The 18,669-nt window shown below is 42.5% G+C and overlaps 1 protein-coding gene across 3 annotated transcripts; it reads left to right on the forward strand.

Moving 5' to 3' along the window:
- The first annotated feature begins 603 nt into the window (after positions 1–603).
- LOC137909336 (potassium channel subfamily K member 2-like) lies at positions 604–15,389 on the forward strand. Of its 3 annotated transcripts, none has more exons than XM_068753785.1 (6): positions 604–921; positions 4,926–5,043; positions 9,442–9,602; positions 11,416–11,618; positions 12,940–13,090; positions 15,045–15,389. In XM_068753785.1, the coding sequence occupies exons 1-6, from the start codon at positions 733–735 to the stop codon at positions 15,387–15,389; spliced, it is 1,167 nt and encodes a 388-aa protein (XP_068609886.1). In that variant the 5' UTR covers positions 604–732. The 3 variants fall into 3 exon arrangements, with proteins under 3 accessions (XP_068609886.1, XP_068609887.1, XP_068609888.1); XM_068753786.1 differs by having other exon boundaries at positions 11,416–11,611; positions 12,948–13,090; XM_068753787.1 differs by having other exon boundaries at positions 11,416–11,602; positions 12,948–13,090.
- The last annotated feature ends 3,280 nt before the right edge of the window (positions 15,390–18,669 follow it).

Consider the following 18,669-nt stretch of genomic DNA (forward strand, 5'->3'; position numbering starts at 1 on the left):
TCATATTTAATGATACAATTTTTGTGTCGATTTTATTTGAGAACGCACCCAGCCTTTTAGAAATTAATAAAATGTGCATCTCACTTATTAAATTAAGTTAATTGCTTTTTACTATTATTTTTTAAAATATGTTAAAATATCTGTTAGTTCAGGTAAAGTTTGATTCCCTATATCAATACCAATATATATATACACAGCAATAAATAATACTTTGCAGTATCGGTCAGGAGCTAATCAGTTGCGGAACACTTTAGTATTCAGTTTAAAGTTCACCACTTGTCCAATTTTCTGTCTGATATTGAAGCAATGAAAAGAATCAAACTGTTTGAATTCATTGTGTAAAACTTCTTTAAGCAGAAATGTCAATGTCTTCTCTGGTCACAGATTTGTTTTTGATTTTTGGTTCAGTTAGTCTGAATGGAAATCCCAGAAAGATACAGGAAGTGAAAAAAATAAGCTGAATCAGCTTTATATCTGGAGCCACTTCAAAATTGGATGGTTTCAGCAAGTTTCATGATAGATAGATAGAGAGATAGGTAGATAGATAGATGGGTAGATAGGTAGATATTGATTGGTTTTATTACTTCTACCTCTGTAGTGGCCGCACCTGACCTTCTTGACCCAAAGACTGCCGCCCATAACGCCAAACCTCGTCTGTCCTTCTCGACCAAGCCGGTCGTGCTGAACACCCCAGACGATGATGATGAAGAGTGTGACACTCGCACCACAGTAATGAGGTGGAAAACCGTTTCCGCCATCTTCTTGTTGGTGGTGCTTTACCTCATAATCGGGGCGACGGTGTTCAGCGCCCTGGAGCAGCCCCACGAGAGCTCTCAGAAGCTGGCCATCCTGGCGGAGAAACTGGACTTCTTGAACACACACGTCTGCGTCAACTCTTCTGAGTTAGAGGATTTGGTCAAGGTAGGTGGAACTGGAAGCAAAGACTTCCGCTCTATTTCCCTGGACAGCGAAGGTCGACGCCGCTTTATCTGGTTTTCTCACTGGGCCCTCAGGATTGTGTGGACACAAAGAAGGGAGTCGTATCCTGATGAATTTATTATTTTATACATGCTTATTCTGTGAACTTCGGCGGCTGCATTATATATTTCAATTTGCAGACAGTCGATATTGTGTTATTTAAGCATGACGACGGGCATCCTCCTGACAGCGGCTCAGATCGGCTCATTTCATGTTATCATTCAACAGTTTTTGTTTTCTGCTGCAGTAGATCTATTTCTATAATGTGACGGCCTTATTTGTAAGGTTTTAGCAATGAATAACCACCAGACACTCGTATTGTATAACAAATACAGGAGCATTCACTTGTAGTTTCACTAGTTTATCATGTATGAGCAAACAGCTGCAGCTGTGAGGGCCTGAGACCACCAGCGTAACGCACAAACGCTCAATGATTGAACAGCAGAGCTGCTTTCTTCTGCAGAAAGACATATGATAGAGCGTCGTGCAGCGTCGTGCAGCGTCGTGCAGCGTCGTGCAGAGTCGTGCAGCGTCGTGCAGCGGCGTGCAGCAGGCAGCAGCACTCTCGTGTATCCCCGGCAGCCCATTATTTTGTCAGAATTGCACATTCCTGCTTGATTTTTCCAGTCGTGAACTTGCTTGACTTGAAGGAGATGAATGGGGTTGGAAGCAGGAGAAACGATGACAGCAGCATTTGATGCTCTTGTTAAGAAAGCGAAGTGCAGCACTTTTTGTTTAACCCGCCCTGGCAGCTGATTGGATGAATTTGTGGAATCAATCAGCTCTAACAAGTGGAAGCTTAACGACTGTGGTGATTCTGCCGAGGACAAATCGTTCACTTGTAAACAGGATAGACTTCTACTGAGATATAGATCAGTCCAAACCTCACTTATTCTGCGTAGAGAACCAAGATAATGAACACGGTAAACATTATAACCCGCTCGACTCTAGCATGATAGCGGATTTGAAATCAGTTGAAACTGGACAGTCTACTTTCAGGATGCTTTTATGAGAAACAGTTTCTGCAGGTATAAATATATATAAATATATACTCAAAATAAATCCAGACCACAGTTTGGACCAAGCAGCTCTGTTCATCATGCATCAGGCAGCAGCAAGTGCTGTTTCTCTTCAGATGATTTATTGAGTAGCTTCGATACAGCCCCCCACCCCACCCCACTGATCAAAAGCTAGGCAGGAGAGGATTCAAAAGCGATGTGCTCTCTAGGGGAGTAATTGTGAGGGAAGTCAGAAAAGCTGAGACCGTTCGATAGCTCGTGCTTGTTTGGAAGCAGCCAACCTGGCCCCCAAATCACCTGGCTCTTTATTTCCCGTGGCGTCCATGCAGCTGTGTGCCTAAGCGCAGCATTAATAGGGCCAATTTATTTTGGACAGGAAACTAAAGCCGAGCCAATCGCCCCGTGTGATTTGCTAAATAGTGCTTTCTGAGCGACAGTGAGTGGACAATTTCCTTTTGTGCAATTTAGAAATGATCAAACAGTAGAATAGAAATATATAGCATTCATTTATACGATTTAAATCAGATGTCTGGGGACTGCGTGCAGGATGCCATGCTCAGAGGATTTCCATAAACATAGAGGAGGTTCAAAGCTGGACGCACACAAACTGCTTGTGAGGGTGTTCCTGGAGGGTTTATTAGTATTAAATACAATAATAAAAAAGATAGTCTAACCTGGTGAGTGAAATACACAAGAATGTATTCCTTTCTATTGGAAGTATTCAAACACATGAGGCAATCATAGGTCTTCCGTCCAGTACTGGGTTCTTTTTTTTATCAGAATTAGCATCTGCATCATCGTAGTGTTCTCAAGAGGGCTCGGAGCATTGGCGTGTCTCAGTAATGATTCTGTATCTTACGGAACCCTGTTGTCTCACTGCAGTGAACTGGACCCGGAGCGGTCCAGGCAGCGTCATGCATTTCCATTTCCTAAACTCTCTAACAGCTGCTTCCATCAGGTGATCCACAAAAAAAAGCATACATGTCCACTTAATAGCAGAGAAGTTTAAGTCTTTCTGGTCTGGAAAGTAATTCACAGTGTCATTTTATGAAAAGAAAATTCATTCTTCCAAGCAGAATCCGGTACTATAATTAAGGCTATTGCTTAGTGCTGCTTAAATGCTGGCATGCAAAGTCTCTAAAATTCCTAACATGGCCACCCATTCTTAAATGTCATGCTTTAATATGTCAGACACGTCCAGAACGATCAACCTTTTGACAGCTTCACTGTTGGGGTCTATCTATACCCTCTGCCTCCTGCATGCAGAGGCTGAGAAACTCTCCAGATGGATGCACATGGAGGAAAGCAAACCCCTACTTACGTTCCGGCCGAACTTCGGCTCTATTTTGTATTTTAGGTAATGAAAATAAACACAATTTTGGGTTCTCCATGGGTTTGCTTGACTGTTAATTCCCCCCATATTCAATAGGAGACAGGATTTTTGTGCCAGTTTCTTCTTTAGATGGAGAATAATGTGCTGGCATGACAGCCTTTGACCTATGAAGGAAGCTTTAGCAAAGGTTCCCTCATCAGGACTGCTCTGTGACTATATTCCTCTGAAGCTTTCGGTGGCTTACATTGTCATTCTGCTGGCTCTGCATTGCTGACGTATGACAGGTGAACTCCTGCTGCGTTCCTGCATCACTGCGTGCAGCTTGATGCCACAGGGAAGATCCATAAAGAGGAATCACATAAACCAACAGCAAGTGGTTGGCGTGTTTACGGTTTAGTGATCTCATTTAATGTGATTTTAATGCGCTGCGCTAAAACCTCTGGCAAAAGGTTGGATTCGGAATGCGAAGCTACAGACACTGAATTCTATTTTCGTGCAAGTCTGTGGTACAAAGTCATTATCTCTGTGTCTGGATGCACATTGTGCGAGCTTCACTATTCCTCACATCTATGTTTAGGAGACTGTGGGTGTGAGGAGTCCTGAAGAGGCGTGCTTTATCCCCTCCAGCTGGTGGCTCCAGTCCAGCCTTCTCTCTTGTCGTGAGCGTGCAACCCTGAGTGGGAAATCATGTTGCTCTTTTCATTCCTGTGCAGACAGCTGGCGTGAGAATGGCTTCCTGACGCCGTGTCACAGCCAAAGTCACCTGCTCAGTTTAGAATCGTCCACTTGGAGGACGAACGGCAAGAAATCGATAACTGAGTTTGCAGTGAGAAACGGTTAATGAGTCCCTAACGACCATAACGCCATTGAGTAAAGTCTGAATATTCCCGTCTATGCTTCTCTGCAGCAGAATTGCAGCCAGACACGCCATTGGCTACAAATCCGTGTCTGTGCGTACGGAGACGTCGGCACTTACTGATCCTTAGAAGGATTTCACTGTGAAGCAGAGAGCTCTGCTTGCTGTTGTGTCTAACAAATGCTTGGGGGGGAAATATACCATCGATTTACACCGTCCACATGGTGATCTAGATCATCATCCAAGGGTTCTAAATTGTTTATACACCAGCCATGAAAAGTAAAAGTGAATCAGAGTTGATGTGTGTTTTTACTGATTTTTGAATCTAGAATTGGGGGTTTTCAATGTTAAAATGTAATAAATATATTTTTCCTGCCCTCATTCTGGATCAGAGCCAGAAGACCTTTTGCATGATGGTACATATCGGACTCGGGTATGCGATGACGAATTTAATCATCTGTTCCTGTTAACATTCCCAACATTTCCTGAAAATTTCATAAAGTTCTGTCAGTAACGCTTTGAGTTACGCTGCTAACAGACAGACAGACAGACAGACAGGCAGACAGACAGGCAGACAGACATTAATGAAGGGGACAGATGCCTCGTTGTTTCTGGTTGGATTCTTATCAGCTTCTCAGCTCAGAAAATGTTTTCTTCTGCATGACGTTGTGCTCATGAACACTCCCGGGTGTCTGTAGGGTTTTTTAATGTCTGCTTTTGTCTTCACTTTCTGTTGCAGCAAGTGGTTTCAGCAGTACGGGAAGGCGTGAACCCCTCAGGGAAGTCCTCCAATCAGACGAGCCTGTGGGACTTTAGCTCCTCCTTTTTCTTTGCTGGTACTGTCATCACCACAATCGGTAAGAGGCTCCTGGCTTTTCAATTTAGCTGCTGCTCCTCCTTCTGTCCTTTTAGATGCCTCTGATAATACTTCCAACTAGTGGTAGAAGTACTATGACATTTTAAGATACTTAAAGATTAAGAAAGGAGGGGGGATTAGGGTGAAAGTGCTTTTTTTAACATAGTACATTTACTTTCCCATGTTATACTTCATGCGCCAAGTCGAGCGAGGAGCAATGAAACTTTGAACGTATCTGCACGAAGAAAAAACAAGTCTAAATGCCTTTAAATCAAATGTTTGAAACGGTGCTCCTCACCCTCAAAGAATGTTGCCTTGGTTACAAAGCATGCGAGTCGGGGCTCAGAAAATAGTAAGCGCAGAAAACATCAGTGCACATGCAGCAGTGCCACCAGTGCCCCCATTCCACAGGGTGTTCATTTTCACTGAAGTAAAACAGCAGGCAGTGACTTGCTGTTACGCCACAGTGAAATGTGGCGGCCATCATTCCATGCAAGAGCACTGCAGCAGTATCGCACACTATTCAGGCAAGTATAGTATTGCAGAAGGGTATTGAAGGTAAAGGGAAATATCTGTGCCACCATTATGGAGGAAAAAGCGCCAAATGCGAACTACTGAGGCAGAGCAGAAGCCGTCCAGAGATTTAACTGAGGAACTGAAGAGCTCATGCTTTCAGAAGATAAGGCTAAAAAGAAAAAACCACAGACCTAATCAAAAGCCTCCGAGGCGGGAAGACGAGACAAAGGCAGAGAAGTGTTCAGTGAAAAGTACAACGCAAGGAAATGAGCTTTCAAAATAAAACGGGGGGGGGGGGGGGGGGCAAAGGAAATCCAAATCCATGACAATATCAGATGTTTGGGTTCATCAGATCTCAGAGATTATAGAAGCAATCCTACTTTGATTTAAAAAAATTAAAAAATAATTTCTAAAATATGTTGAAGCACTTTTTTTTTACAAATTCTGAAACTGAAGAGCTCTGGTCTGGCAGGACATTAAAAGAATATGATCTTGAAGCGTCTCCTTTGCTTTGCTGTAATCAAGGAGCCGTCGTCACGCAGCACATCCAGAGAGCCCAGGCTGAAACACACTTCCCTCCTCCAGCATGCGTTTTACATACGGCTTGATAGAGCTCTGTCACCTCCAGCTGGAAGAGCTTACCAATCAGGAAAATGGAGGAGGTCACACACACACACACACAGACACACACAGACACACAGACACACACAGCTAAGCCTGGCTACTCATTGAGTTGCAATGAAGTGATTTCTCTTTATGGAAGACATTTTTTGTTTTGCGTTTGTCCAGATTAATGAGCATCTTGGGTCAGCAGGATGCCGTGTTGATGAATATTTCAACATTAAATTGCAGTATTTGCAAACCCAAACCTTCTGTAGGCAGCAGACCTGCCAACGTCTGCTCACCACCACCACAAACATCCATTAGTCACACGCACACACACACACAGATGGCAACATACATTAGCTTGTCTCTTTGATGATAGATGGGCTCCCTTCATCTATTATGGTGTCACATCCCATTCATAAATTGTTGTTGTCGTTTAGTTTTAAAGGTGTGCATTTGCTTCAGATTAAAGGTAAATGCTTTCAGCCAGAGAGTAAAAGAAAGTATTTCACTCATTTCATCTTGAAAAGAAGTGCTTTAATTTTGCTTGCAATGTATTTTTTTCTCTCCAAAAATCTTTGCATTTTATAATAAAGAATTCGCACAGACATAACTGAAACAGCGTGTTTCAGAAAGATTAAATGATAGTTTTAGCGCAACTGGAACAATATGTTCCATTTATATACGCTCTCTCTCTGGATAAACGTTATACTTTATGCTCTGCAAAGGAGTCTGGTTGTTACGGACTGGTGCGAGAGGACCCCAAGAAACAGAGGACGGAGACAGTACAAACGTGACTATAAGCTTTACTGGAATGTTCATCAGTCGAGTCACTATCCCGGAGCTGCGCACGGGTTACGGGGTTGCTGGAGCCCAACGAAAATATCTTGTTAAACAAAAAGACACAGCCAAAAGAACAAACCAAATAAGCAAGCTCAAAATACAAAACTCTAACAAAGGCAGATCCCAGGGATGAGGAGCGGCAGAAAGACATTCTGTACGCAGGGACGCGATCCATGAAAAATAGTCCGACTAGGAACAGCGGGCGGAGCAGGGCTTATGAAGGCCGGTCGTAATCAGCCTCAGGTGTGTCTGGGATGAGAGGCAGAAAACAGGTGTGAGTCGTAGGCCAATCAGCCAGTGCAGCCACACGACCCTCACACTGGTGTTGCTTATAAAGCAATTGCACAACGTTTTTCCATCAGCCGACCTTCAAAGATAATAGAAAAAGAGCAAAATCCAGAAAAGTACAAAAACCCTCTTATATTCTTGTGGTTTTATCCAAAGAGGTTGAGCAAGAATCCCTATCCATGCATGGATTATTGATTTTTATTATTATATCTGTAATTGAATGTGAGGCTTTCAAGCAATACACCATTTTCCCAAGACACTTGCTTTCATCCATATATTTCATGCAGGAAATGGACAGATATAATCTCCTGTCTCCTTTCCCTCCTCTCCTGTATGTCAGAAGGTGCTTAAATGGTTTGCACAATATTTTGTCCCCTTTGGATTATCTTAATCTCTTTAACTGTTGCATTCCGACTCAATACGCTTTTATTCTTAAAATGTATTAACATTGTTCTTGACAAATGTTTTACCTTCTGGAGTACCGATAACCTGAACTGAACAGAAATATATGCATCATTTTAAATCATCTGTTGGTAGCATACAGTGAAAAATCCATTTCAGCACTGAATCTAAATCTAAAATCTTACCAGGGCAGCATCCCAAAATATCTAAACAATGTTGTTTAAAACAATAAGACATTGCTTTTTTAATCAGCTTATTAAAAAAACCATCTAAAAACAACTAAATATATTTTAAAATTTGTACATGTTTTGTTACATTTAAAAATAAGATGAATCAATCAATCAATCTATGACTAGACAGGAACAACTTCTAGTTTTCTGCCATCTTCCCTCCCAGCATCACTTAATTAGTTTGGAAGGAAGCCATTAAACTTTTATTGTCCGTGGCGCAGCGGTCTGTGGGCCATGCTTGGTAAACGGCTTTGCCCATTTTGAGACCTTGTTTCATAATAAAGCGGAAACATTGGGGTTAATGTATAATTTATGAAGCCATGTTGTCGTCAAGTGTGAAACCGGTTCATCTTTCCGTCTCCGTTTAAATCCGAAATTAAATATAAACATTTTGTTTCACATTTTGAACTAGTCAGTATTAAATTTGTATCTCCTATTTTTATGCAATGACATCCACCTGCCTCTGACTGTCAGCGCCGTAGCACAGTGGAACCACACAGCGCATCAGATATCATGACGTGACAGCATTCAGCAGCCGAGGCTGTAAACAAGAATTCATTTATCTAACTCTGTTTTTTATCAGTGCAGCTTCAAGCACAGTGCTGCTGCTTCTCATCTATCCAGCAGCCAACAACCAATGATCCAGCATCCTGTTTCTCACACTGCACTAATCGCCATTTAGATTCGATAGGCAATTATTTCTCGCCGTCCTCCGGTGTGAGGCTGGCGAGTCAGGTAATGATGCTGTTCATGATGCAGACCTTTTCTTTAAGTGTTGATGCTGGCCACATGTTGTTGGAGTGAAAGGCAAAGGTCATGAAGGTTGGAGCTGAGTCTGGTGTGCAGAGTTCTAGAGGCCTGATTGTTTTTTTATCGCAGCACATGATGGCAGGATTACATGATTGGAAACGGTTATGCGCTGTAGTTTTATCTTTTTTGGGTTGTTTTGCATTAGAATCTCCTTGTGTGTAAATGATCATCATTATCTAATTGAGCCTTAGTCAGTGCTTCACACAAATTCCATCCCCCCACTTGTGACATTTCTGAAAGCCAGTCTGTTGTTTCCGTGCTGTCATCCTGTCAATCAGCAGTTTGTCATCCATCCAGTTTGAGGATGCCAGTGACAAAAAAAAAATCCCTGGAACTATAGAAACAAAACTCACAGGATTTATTTTGTGTGAACGACGTCTTCATTTGTCAAAGCCTGAGTAGAGCGTGAAAAAGCTTCTCCAACACGATGAAGTGTCATCGGCACACTTTGCTGTCCCGCAAGCTGCCTCTCACTGTCACTCACAATAATCCTCTCTTCTATATCAGACTGATGCAAACAAAGAAAAAAAACGGAGGCTACAAAAGGTAAAACATTAAAATAAAACTGTACATAACTAATAATAAATAAATGTAAAAAAGCACAGTAATATTCCTTAAATACAGAATGTTCCATCTCTTCAAGAAATCTCTCCTGCTTGGTGCAGCTGCTTTGTTCTGATTCTTATTCTGTTCCCGTCTGTCAGGATTTGGGAATATCTCTCCACACACAGAAGGAGGACGGATCTTCTGCATCATTTATGCTCTGCTGGGAATTCCTTTGTTTGGATTCTTACTGGCCGGTGTCGGGGACCAGTTGGGGACTATTTTTGGAAAGGGCATTGCCAAAGTAGAGAAGATGATTGTGGTAAGCTTGTGTGTATCTCTCATTTGCACCTTCCTGTATGAACACGTGTTTTTACTGTAGACAAAGCTACACAGCTACATCCGGCGATTTCATTATCGTGGTACTGCAGCTGTTCCTGCAGAGATGCTCTATCCGTGTGGAGTCGGGCTGCAGCAGAAACACCTTGAAAAGTGCAGGATTTCCCCTCAGAGCTGTAGAAAACATGTGCAGAATTGAAAACTCAGATCTCTAAATATTTCAACCGATATTGGAAGTGCATGGTAGTTCTAGTTTCTATGGGAAATGCAACGACTGCAGTTTTATGGCCTGGAGGACAAATCAAACAGGTTGATGCTAAACAAAGTGGTTCATAAACAGTAAAAGCAGTCAAAGGAAAATGTTTAAATGTTTAATTATGGCATTAATATTTAATGGCTGCTGATTTAAGGCAAAGTACAAGATCACTACTGCTAAGTGCTGCAGCCTCACAGCCGTACTCTATTGTGCTGAAGTACAACAGTTAGTGGCGTGCTATACTTTCGTGTTGTGCAGACAACGCGCTGCGTGATAAAGACAACCGCACAGTCGCTGACACTTACACGCCATTTTTCCAGCGTGAGGAATTAATTGCATGCTGAGATCCAGCGTATATTACATCCCAACAGCAGCACGAGGCAGAAAGTAAGATTCTTTCTCCATCGATCATCCTCAGTGTTTTTCTGCTACTGCAGTATTACATCATTGTTATAGCAGTATTTCTGTTGACAGCAGGAAAACGCCGTGTTTTAATTGTTGCTTTTTACATCCCTGACTGTAACTACCTTTGCTACCAACACTGCAATCATTGCTATATACATTACTGTGGCATTTTGTTTCCCTTTCTATGTTCCAAATAACTGAAAAATAGGGTCATTACGTCAATCTATTCTAGAAGATGCTCAGTGCAGAATTTCACTATAATGTACTCTTCTTTCCGGAACTCTTTTTTTTTTAAAGGATGCTCCTTTTTTTTAATCTGCTTATGTTTTATTTCTGCAAAAACCATGGGCTCAAACCTATGGAGAATTTAAAAAAAAACGTCATTAACATATTCCCTGATTCCACTATAAGAGCTTCCATTTTCAGCAACAAAGCACGAACACAAGCAATTTTTCACCAGGATGCTTGGCAGCAACAGGTTTGAGATCATTCTGATTCTGTGCAGTTTCCCCTCCAGGGAAGGATGAAGTTGTCGATTGTGCCCAAACACTGGGAATAAAATGACTGGAACGGCTGCTGTGCAGAGAAGCTTCACTAATCCATAATTTATCTCCCCCCATTTCTTTTTAATATGTACACTGCTATAGCGAGCTTTATTCTGCGTAGTAACCGCGGACTCTGTGATCTAACATGTGCTTGCACTTCATGAGATTTGGGCTTACTTAACTGAAAGGGGAAAAGGGTACAGTGCACCAGCTGAAAGTACCGGTAGTCCACATCAAGGAGAAAAGGCTGTCGTAGCGAAGCAGGGGGAAGCCTTGGCTCAAGTTGCAGCCGATATCACAGAATGGATGCACAATTATTTTCTAATCCTATTTCGTTCTGCCTCTCCACAGCTCAGGCGTAGGAGCCGCCTTCACAGCTAAAGTTATGTCACATATGCTCGGTAGCCTGATGCTGGAGATATTAGACAACAGCAAATGTTAGTTTTATGCTATCAATAATCACCACTGCCTCAATTCATATCCAGCGCTGGATGATTGTATTTGTTCCTCTGATTCTCTTCTTTTAGTTTTTTGTTTTCCGTGTGAAAGTTTATAGCTTATTCTCAGCAGTTCTTTTATCTGCCCCGCAGAAATGGAAAGTCAGCCAAACAAAGATCCGTGTCTTCTCCACGCTGCTCTTCATCCTCTTCGGGTGTCTCATCTTTGTGGCCCTGCCAGCCGTCATCTTCAAGCAGATCGAGGGCTGGAGCACGCTGGAGTCCATCTACTTTGTCGTTATCACCCTCACCACAATCGGCTTCGGAGACTTTGTTGCTGGTGAAAAAGGTCATTTTTTTTGCTTTTATTTTTTTAAGCCATCTTCGGGCCCCGAAGCAATCAGACAAACAAACAAACGGATAAGGCTAAAGTGAAGATGGAAAAATGTCCTTTTTAGAATGGATCCAAAAGTGCTTAATTTCAAAAAGCTACCATCACTTTTTTTCTTACCAAATGTATCATTCAATTGAAAAAAAAACCCATATGTCATTTTGCCCAGAGGTTTGAGTAGCTGCCTTTGCATCATTCTTTAGGTAACTCAAATCACATGTGGCAAAAGTCCAATCAACCGCTCCTTCACAAATTCACAAAATGCATTTTGTTGGTCTGTACAAGGAATATTTATTGTCATTTGTGTTTGTTTGTTTGTTTCCAAATATCCTCCTGAGACCCAGCCAGTTAGCATGTCCTCTGTAGTGGACATTTGTCAATTACAGAGGACATGCTAACTGGCGTGCTGTGTCCCAGGAGGATATCAAACCAAATTGCGACCTTGACCGCAGACGTGAGATTGTGAGCCACTCATTTTCCATAAATGTTATTCACTGAAACATGAACTCCAGATTTTTCCATTCATTTGTTTTCTTCCATTTGAGTCAAGCCTGATCACGAAGGAGCAAGGTGGCGCCGTGGTTGCCGCTGCTGCCTGTGTGCATTTGAGCAGGTGACAGTAGAATCATCGTACCTGCAGGGAGCCAGAGGCTGAAGAATCACAGTCACTCAGCTGCTAGATTTCACTCGGGCCTAATGATTGTAGATTCGATTACACCGCCTGCATCGGTAGTTACGGTCACACTTGGTTGGTTAAACTGGTGGCTGTAACGGGCCTTACCTAACACACAATGAGCAGGCTGCACTGCGCCGCCGCAGCTAATGTGTCCAGGGCTCATTCAAAGACACCGGGTGGGGGAGCACACGCTACATTTACACATCAACTGAGGGCAAATAGGGCATTAAATGAAGCAGCTCCATGCACCTAATGTAATATTCCGTGCATCCGGTGTGGACTCAGGTGCCGCTCCAGACCTGGATAGTCAATGTCATGCAAAAAAAAAATCATCATAAGAGCAACATTATATAGTTATTGGATTTTTGTCTTGAATGAAGTTTGTTCTTGAATAATAATTCAAAAGAAACAACAGGGATCAATGACGCCATGCATGAGGTGGTCAAAAAAACAAAACTCAACGGGTTATCTTTAAATTTGTTCTGCGTTACTTCATTTCTTCCTTCATTTTTTCCAAGTATCTGACAAAAAAGCGACGTGGAAAAAGCAGCTTAGTCCTTGTGAATATAAAACCAAAAAGAAAAACACAGCTGATCTGTTGCGTCTTTGGCTCTTCAGGTGGGTCAGACAGTCCGGACTACCTGAACTACTACAAGCCCGTGGTGTGGTTCTGGATCATGGTCGGCCTGGCTTACTTCGCTGCTGTGCTCAGCATGATTGGAGACTGGTTCCGTGTCATCTCGAAGAAAACTAAAGAGGAGGTAGGCGCTGATGTGCGGTGACTTGTGATGAAGCGTCTGCTGGGGTTATAGATGTGAGAGGGAGATAAGAAACCACTTTGCAGTAAAGGAGGAGGGGAAGTCAATCTCACCTTGGTGGGGGGGGGGGTTCTCACTTAGAAGTGAGGAGGCTGAGACAAGGATCACTGCAAGATGCTGGAGACATTTTCACAATGATATATTTTTCATATCTTTTATGGACGATGAACCAGCTATCCAGTTAAATCTAAATTTTCCCTCAGAGCAAATACATTTCAGTCCAGAATCATCATTCCAAACCTTCCCATCAGTCACTAAATGAACCTTTTCCGTTGGCCTTATCCAAAGCTTTGCACTGAGCACGGCTCACACGATATCGCTAGGACAAATTCATGTGATCCTTGTACCATTGCTCATGTGTTCACCCATTGGTGCCTCGGCCTGAGAAGGACATGTAGTATGCACATTGATGCAGCAGAATCCACCCAGAGCAACTCTTTGATCAGAGTTAGCGGCACTTTGATCCACCTCTGCCAATGCCTTGGGGTTAATTAGGAGCTTTCGGACCTGGAGATGAATGCAGAATGTGATATTTATGAAGCTAAGCTGCTGTGCTTTGTGCATAAATGGTCAGAGGATAGAGAAGCACTCCACCGTTTCTGCAGCTGGAGTGTCGCTGCACTCATCATCTCACATCTCAGGACTATAGGATTCAGGATGGGGTAGAGCAGCAGCCTCTGAGCTTTCTTTACCTGCATGGAGGTGGGGCCAACTGTGACAGATCCACTGTCGTATTTACTCCTGGAGGGTCTGTGTATGTTGCTGGACGGATGCACAGGTGCGATCACCATCTCTTCATCGCTGTCCTTTAGGGACAGAGAAACGCCTCAGTGTTTTCCATTTCCCGTTCCAGCCATAGATCCGTGGCGATGAATCCTCGCTGTGGATCTGTGGATTAAATCAAATCTCATACAACACCTGGCTTAAATATTCACCTTGTCGCTGCTGAGTAATAGGAGACGTTGCTGGTTTTGGCACTTTCATTACCTGCACATCCAAATCTATGTGCACTCAGTGCAGAAATCAACCATGTGCACATTGCAGAGCTGGGTGGAACTCGATGTAAGTCTGGAAATCCTTGCACAACCAGCTTGATGGAAAAGCTGCAATGGCGCCTGTGAGCTCCGCAGGAACATAAATTATGGAGAGAGAGAGGATTGTGGTGGGAGGTTGGGAGAGGATGCAAGGGGTGAGGAAGATCAGGCAGGAAAGTGAGAAGAACAGAACGATGACAGGCACCTTTGTGTGTGTGTGTGTGTGTGTGTGCGTGTGTATGTGTTGTACCAGCACATATGGGTGCACATGAATATAGATAAACTGAAAGTAGCTGGGCTGAAACCATCACATGGAGTTTAGTCATTTCACCACAGCTTTTTATCGCCACATCAGCAGTTACACACTGAGAACTGAAATCACTGAAGATAACAGGAGAGCAGCCGAGACCCAGGAACGGCTGCTCAAAGCAGGAAGCCGTCGGGGAACACGTTAATAAACATAAACGGTATTTATGTTGACAAGAGTGACTAGGGTTGTTTTTTTTATTTCTTTCCTAAGTGAATACACTCGAGAACAGAGACAAAAAAAAATCCTCACCACACAAAACCTTTATCTTTCTGGCCCCAGTTAAATGGAGGGTGTTGATTTTTAGCTCCTGAATTATCTTTTATGTGCATTATATTACATTTAAAGTGTTCTACAATACAAAGTCGACTTTTGGATTTCCTTATTATTTTTTTTGTTATTTTTTAACTCTGCCTGCACTAACATTTATATTTCTTTAGAATAGCAAGCTTTTTCCAACTCGCAATGCATGTCTAAAATTACATGCATGTGTATATTTGTTTGTGCTCGGCCACCTGCAATACATCAATCTTTATTTTTTATTTTTACTCTGTAGGTCGGGGAGTTCCGAATTCACGCAGCTGAGTGGACAGCAAACGTGTCAGCAGAGTTCAAGGAGACCCGGCGACGGCTTAGCGTGGACATCTACGACAAATTCCAGCGTGCCGCGTCCATGAAGCGCAAGCTGTCCTCTGAGCTGGGCATGAATTGCTCCATCAACCAGGAAATGACCCCTGGCAAAAGGGCGCTGTCAGTCAACCTGTATGAGGACAGGGAGGCTTGCCCCAGCATGAGTCCCATCCCAGGTGCTCTGGCCAGGAACGGCAGCCTCTACCTGAACGGCCTGAGCCCAGACTACGCCGACCGACGGCAGATCGCCATCATTGAAAATCTCAAATGAGGAGAAACTGTGGAACAGAGATTTAACACGTGGTAGCAGAGGGAGCTTCAAAAAACACACTCCGGTGCTCACCGACGGAGCATCCGCGATAAGGTGGATTATGGTGCAATCTTTTTGATTGAAAACACTGATGGCGACTTAGAAACAGATGCTCGGTCCATGTATGTGTTCAACACAAGACGTTATTACGGTGGGCTCACAGGTTGCATTGATTCCAAGGAGCAGCTCTCAACCTCTTTATAATTATATCTGTGCCAACGTGATCAAAAGCTGTGCTTGCGATTGAGCCCAAATCAGGGACGTGCTCCAGACTGAAACCGATGATTGCAGTAGGCAGGATTTTTAACAAGCCCTCATTGAGCAAGGAAATTAAATCCCAGCAACGAACATCTTTGTATTTGCCCGCATGCAGGTGAGCCTGTGTGCACACAATTCAAAGCAATAGATGCGCCTGTTCGGCTCTGAAATCTGCATCAGATAAAGAGGATTCTTACTGTGATAAAAAAAAACGTAATCCCCCCCAATGAACGCTGGTCCTTGACGAGGCAGCCGTCCCATTCCAACACAATGGAGAGGATTTATTCTTTATTTATGGATTTCTCTTCATACAGTGTGAATTCATATGCCTTGTGAACTGTCAGTTGGTTCCTGACCCAAGACACGAATGTTGACTTTTTTTTTGTTCCTCCTTGAGTGACATTCAGCTCTTTACCCTAAAGGATAATCCACGTGCCTTACAGAAAACGACACAGAGCGGGAGGATGGGGAGCATCGAAAGGCCGAGACACATTTTGTTCATCCACTTGTAATTTTTTAGAATAAAGACATTGTGTGTGTATTTAAAAAAAGCAGAGGGATGGTTGTCTCAACCGCACCGTCCGATTAAACTGTTCTCTGCTGCTCCAAAGTAATTATGCTGCTTGTCCAAAACAGCGGAAGATGAGCACTTTCTTTCTTAAATCCTCTCCTGCAGACTTCTTGAAACTGAACCAAACACTAGATATTCAAAAATGACAATTGAAGCCAGTCTCTCAACACTTTCATTTGTTTTTGAAATTGGAAGGAAAAAAATAAAAGACAATCCCCAGGCACATCTTGTACGCTGTTCGGACATGAAGTCGGTCTTACAGCTTTACAGAAACGCTCATCAATACCTTCATTTATAAAGTCGAAGGAGAAAACACTGTTGTCTTATCTTGTCTGCACTGAATGTACGCCACCGTTTTTGTAGGTTCGGGATGTGCGTGACTCTGATCAAAGAAAATGTCTCTGGTGTGGCGATATGAGAAGACGTTGGATATCGGAATGTCGCCATTAATATCTCTTTTCAATCAGAATACAAAATTCATGTGATATTCAGGATATATCGGGGGCGGGTGAATTGTATTATGTTATTTTAAGTTGTAATGTAGCCCATGTGTGTCTTTTTGTAGCACTGACATACCCTGCATTCACATTACAATGTGACTCATCAGACACTACTTAACACATGTTGCCAAATAACCTACAAACCTGCTGTCTATTATCATCGATGGGTTCATGATTGGAAAACGGAATGTTTCTGTTACGACAGGGTACATTATCTCCAGTACATTTCAAGGTCATTTTACCTCTTTTGTAACTTCATTGCTCCAGCCATAGCCGGTTAGTTACTTCTCGCACAATCTTGGGTTTGCAAATAGCCGATGCTGCAAAGTTCTCCGGCTCTGAAGCTCTTGTTTTCTTGAACGCATCAGAGCTTGACTTGCAAAGGTCGTCAGCTGTCAGGTGCGATCAAGTCAAAAGCGTCATCAAGATGAAACAGCACTCTTTTGTATTTCCCGAAAAACAACTAATAGCCATCCACGATGGGAAAGACAGTTAAGGAACAACTGCAAGCATGTCAGTGTGGAGTTCACTGAAGAAAAGCAAACTGAGCTTTCAGGCTGAACCCCCCCCAATAGTGATCAGCTGTGTGATTGACAACTACAGAGAGAATAGCTGTCAGCGCTGTCAAGGAGTCCTGACCGTGGATCGTGATGTAACATGTTAAGACACGCAGGGTCGTGCGTGACTGTCTTCACTGTGAGCGTGTTGACATTAAGAGGAGTTCCTGTCCACCCACGGAAATATTTTCCACGTGTCTTCATCTCCTCTCCCAAGGGGACTGTCTTTTAATTAAGGATCCGGCGCCAACATAATCCCAGTTAGAGCGTGTTGAATGTATCTCCTCGTTCGCGGCAGCAGAAATGAGACGCATCGTGAATGTAAGCACATCATGATGTAAAATTTTGATTTATGTTGGCAAAGAAGTGCATTTGGCTCACTGGATAAGCTGCAGACTTTTTAAAGCCTTTATTTATTTTAATTTTCAAAATCAGTGAAATCAGCCAAGATCCAACTTTGTAATTTTTCAGCTTCTGAACTTGCACCTTTTTAATTCTATTTTGTAGCATCATTTAAAAATAATCATTTGTTCTGTTGATTTGTTGTTGTTGTTTTTTTATTCCCCAATAAGTTTATTTGTAAAAACATTTGCTGATATACTTGTGGGGGCTCGTGTGCACGCATGCATGCACAGGATTTCCTCAAGCATCGCATGAAATGTTCCATGATGCTTCGAGTGTCATAGATCAGACGTGTCTAAAATAGCAGGCTTTGCTTTGAGTTTGTTAATATGTATGTATGTTAAGATGTTAATGTTAGTATGTCGACATCAACTCATGAAAAACCTTTGAGATGGTTTAGAATCAAATATTTTATAAGTGAAAACCACTAAAGGACGTGTTTTCAGCTTCTGAAAAAAAAAGTTGCTTATTAAATTCAAGTATTGTGTAAAACGTGTTTCATTATTGTCAACAGATGAAATGAAAAGACAAATGAGTGTTGCGCTGATTTTAAAGAAGACCCAATGCAGAGATCGATCTAGATATATGGGAAGTGCATGTTTTTTTTTTGAAGGTGTGTCTGGAAGTCGTCCCCCAATGATTTTTGGGGACTTCCAATGGAGGATTAATACACATTTAGTGGTCTGGTCCATCTCTGACAGCACTATGGCGCCAACCTATATTTGTTCTTAACTCGCCACAACAATATTTAAAACTTTCTGTTCTAAAAGGTTTTAGGTCTACAAAATGGATTGTTTTATAGCTCCGTATGCAATAATCAGTTTAGTCTTTCCAATATTCTGTTGACAACATTATTTGAGAGTAACTCCAAAAAATTATCACAACAGTATGTACTAATATATGTACGAAAACAAAAAATCCTTCCCCAGAACGATGGCTGTTATTTTGCCACC

The sequence above is a fragment of the Brachionichthys hirsutus genome, chromosome 20 (genome assembly GCF_040956055.1).
Source record: "Brachionichthys hirsutus isolate HB-005 chromosome 20, CSIRO-AGI_Bhir_v1, whole genome shotgun sequence".
In the NCBI taxonomy this organism is placed as follows: domain Eukaryota; kingdom Metazoa; phylum Chordata; class Actinopteri; order Lophiiformes; family Brachionichthyidae; genus Brachionichthys; species Brachionichthys hirsutus.

Excerpts from the sequence above, each read along its gene's own strand:
- LOC137909336 (XM_068753785.1), top strand. The coding sequence starts at position 733 with ATGAGGTGGAAAACCGTTTCCGCCATCTTCTTGTTGGTGGTGCTTTAC. Across the intron at positions 922-4,925 it reads AGTTAGAGGATTTGGTCAAG|CAAGTGGTTTCAGCAGTACG; the intron begins GTAGGTGGAACT and ends TTTCTGTTGCAG. Across the intron at positions 5,044-9,441 it reads TACTGTCATCACCACAATCG|GATTTGGGAATATCTCTCCA; the intron begins GTAAGAGGCTCC and ends CCCGTCTGTCAG.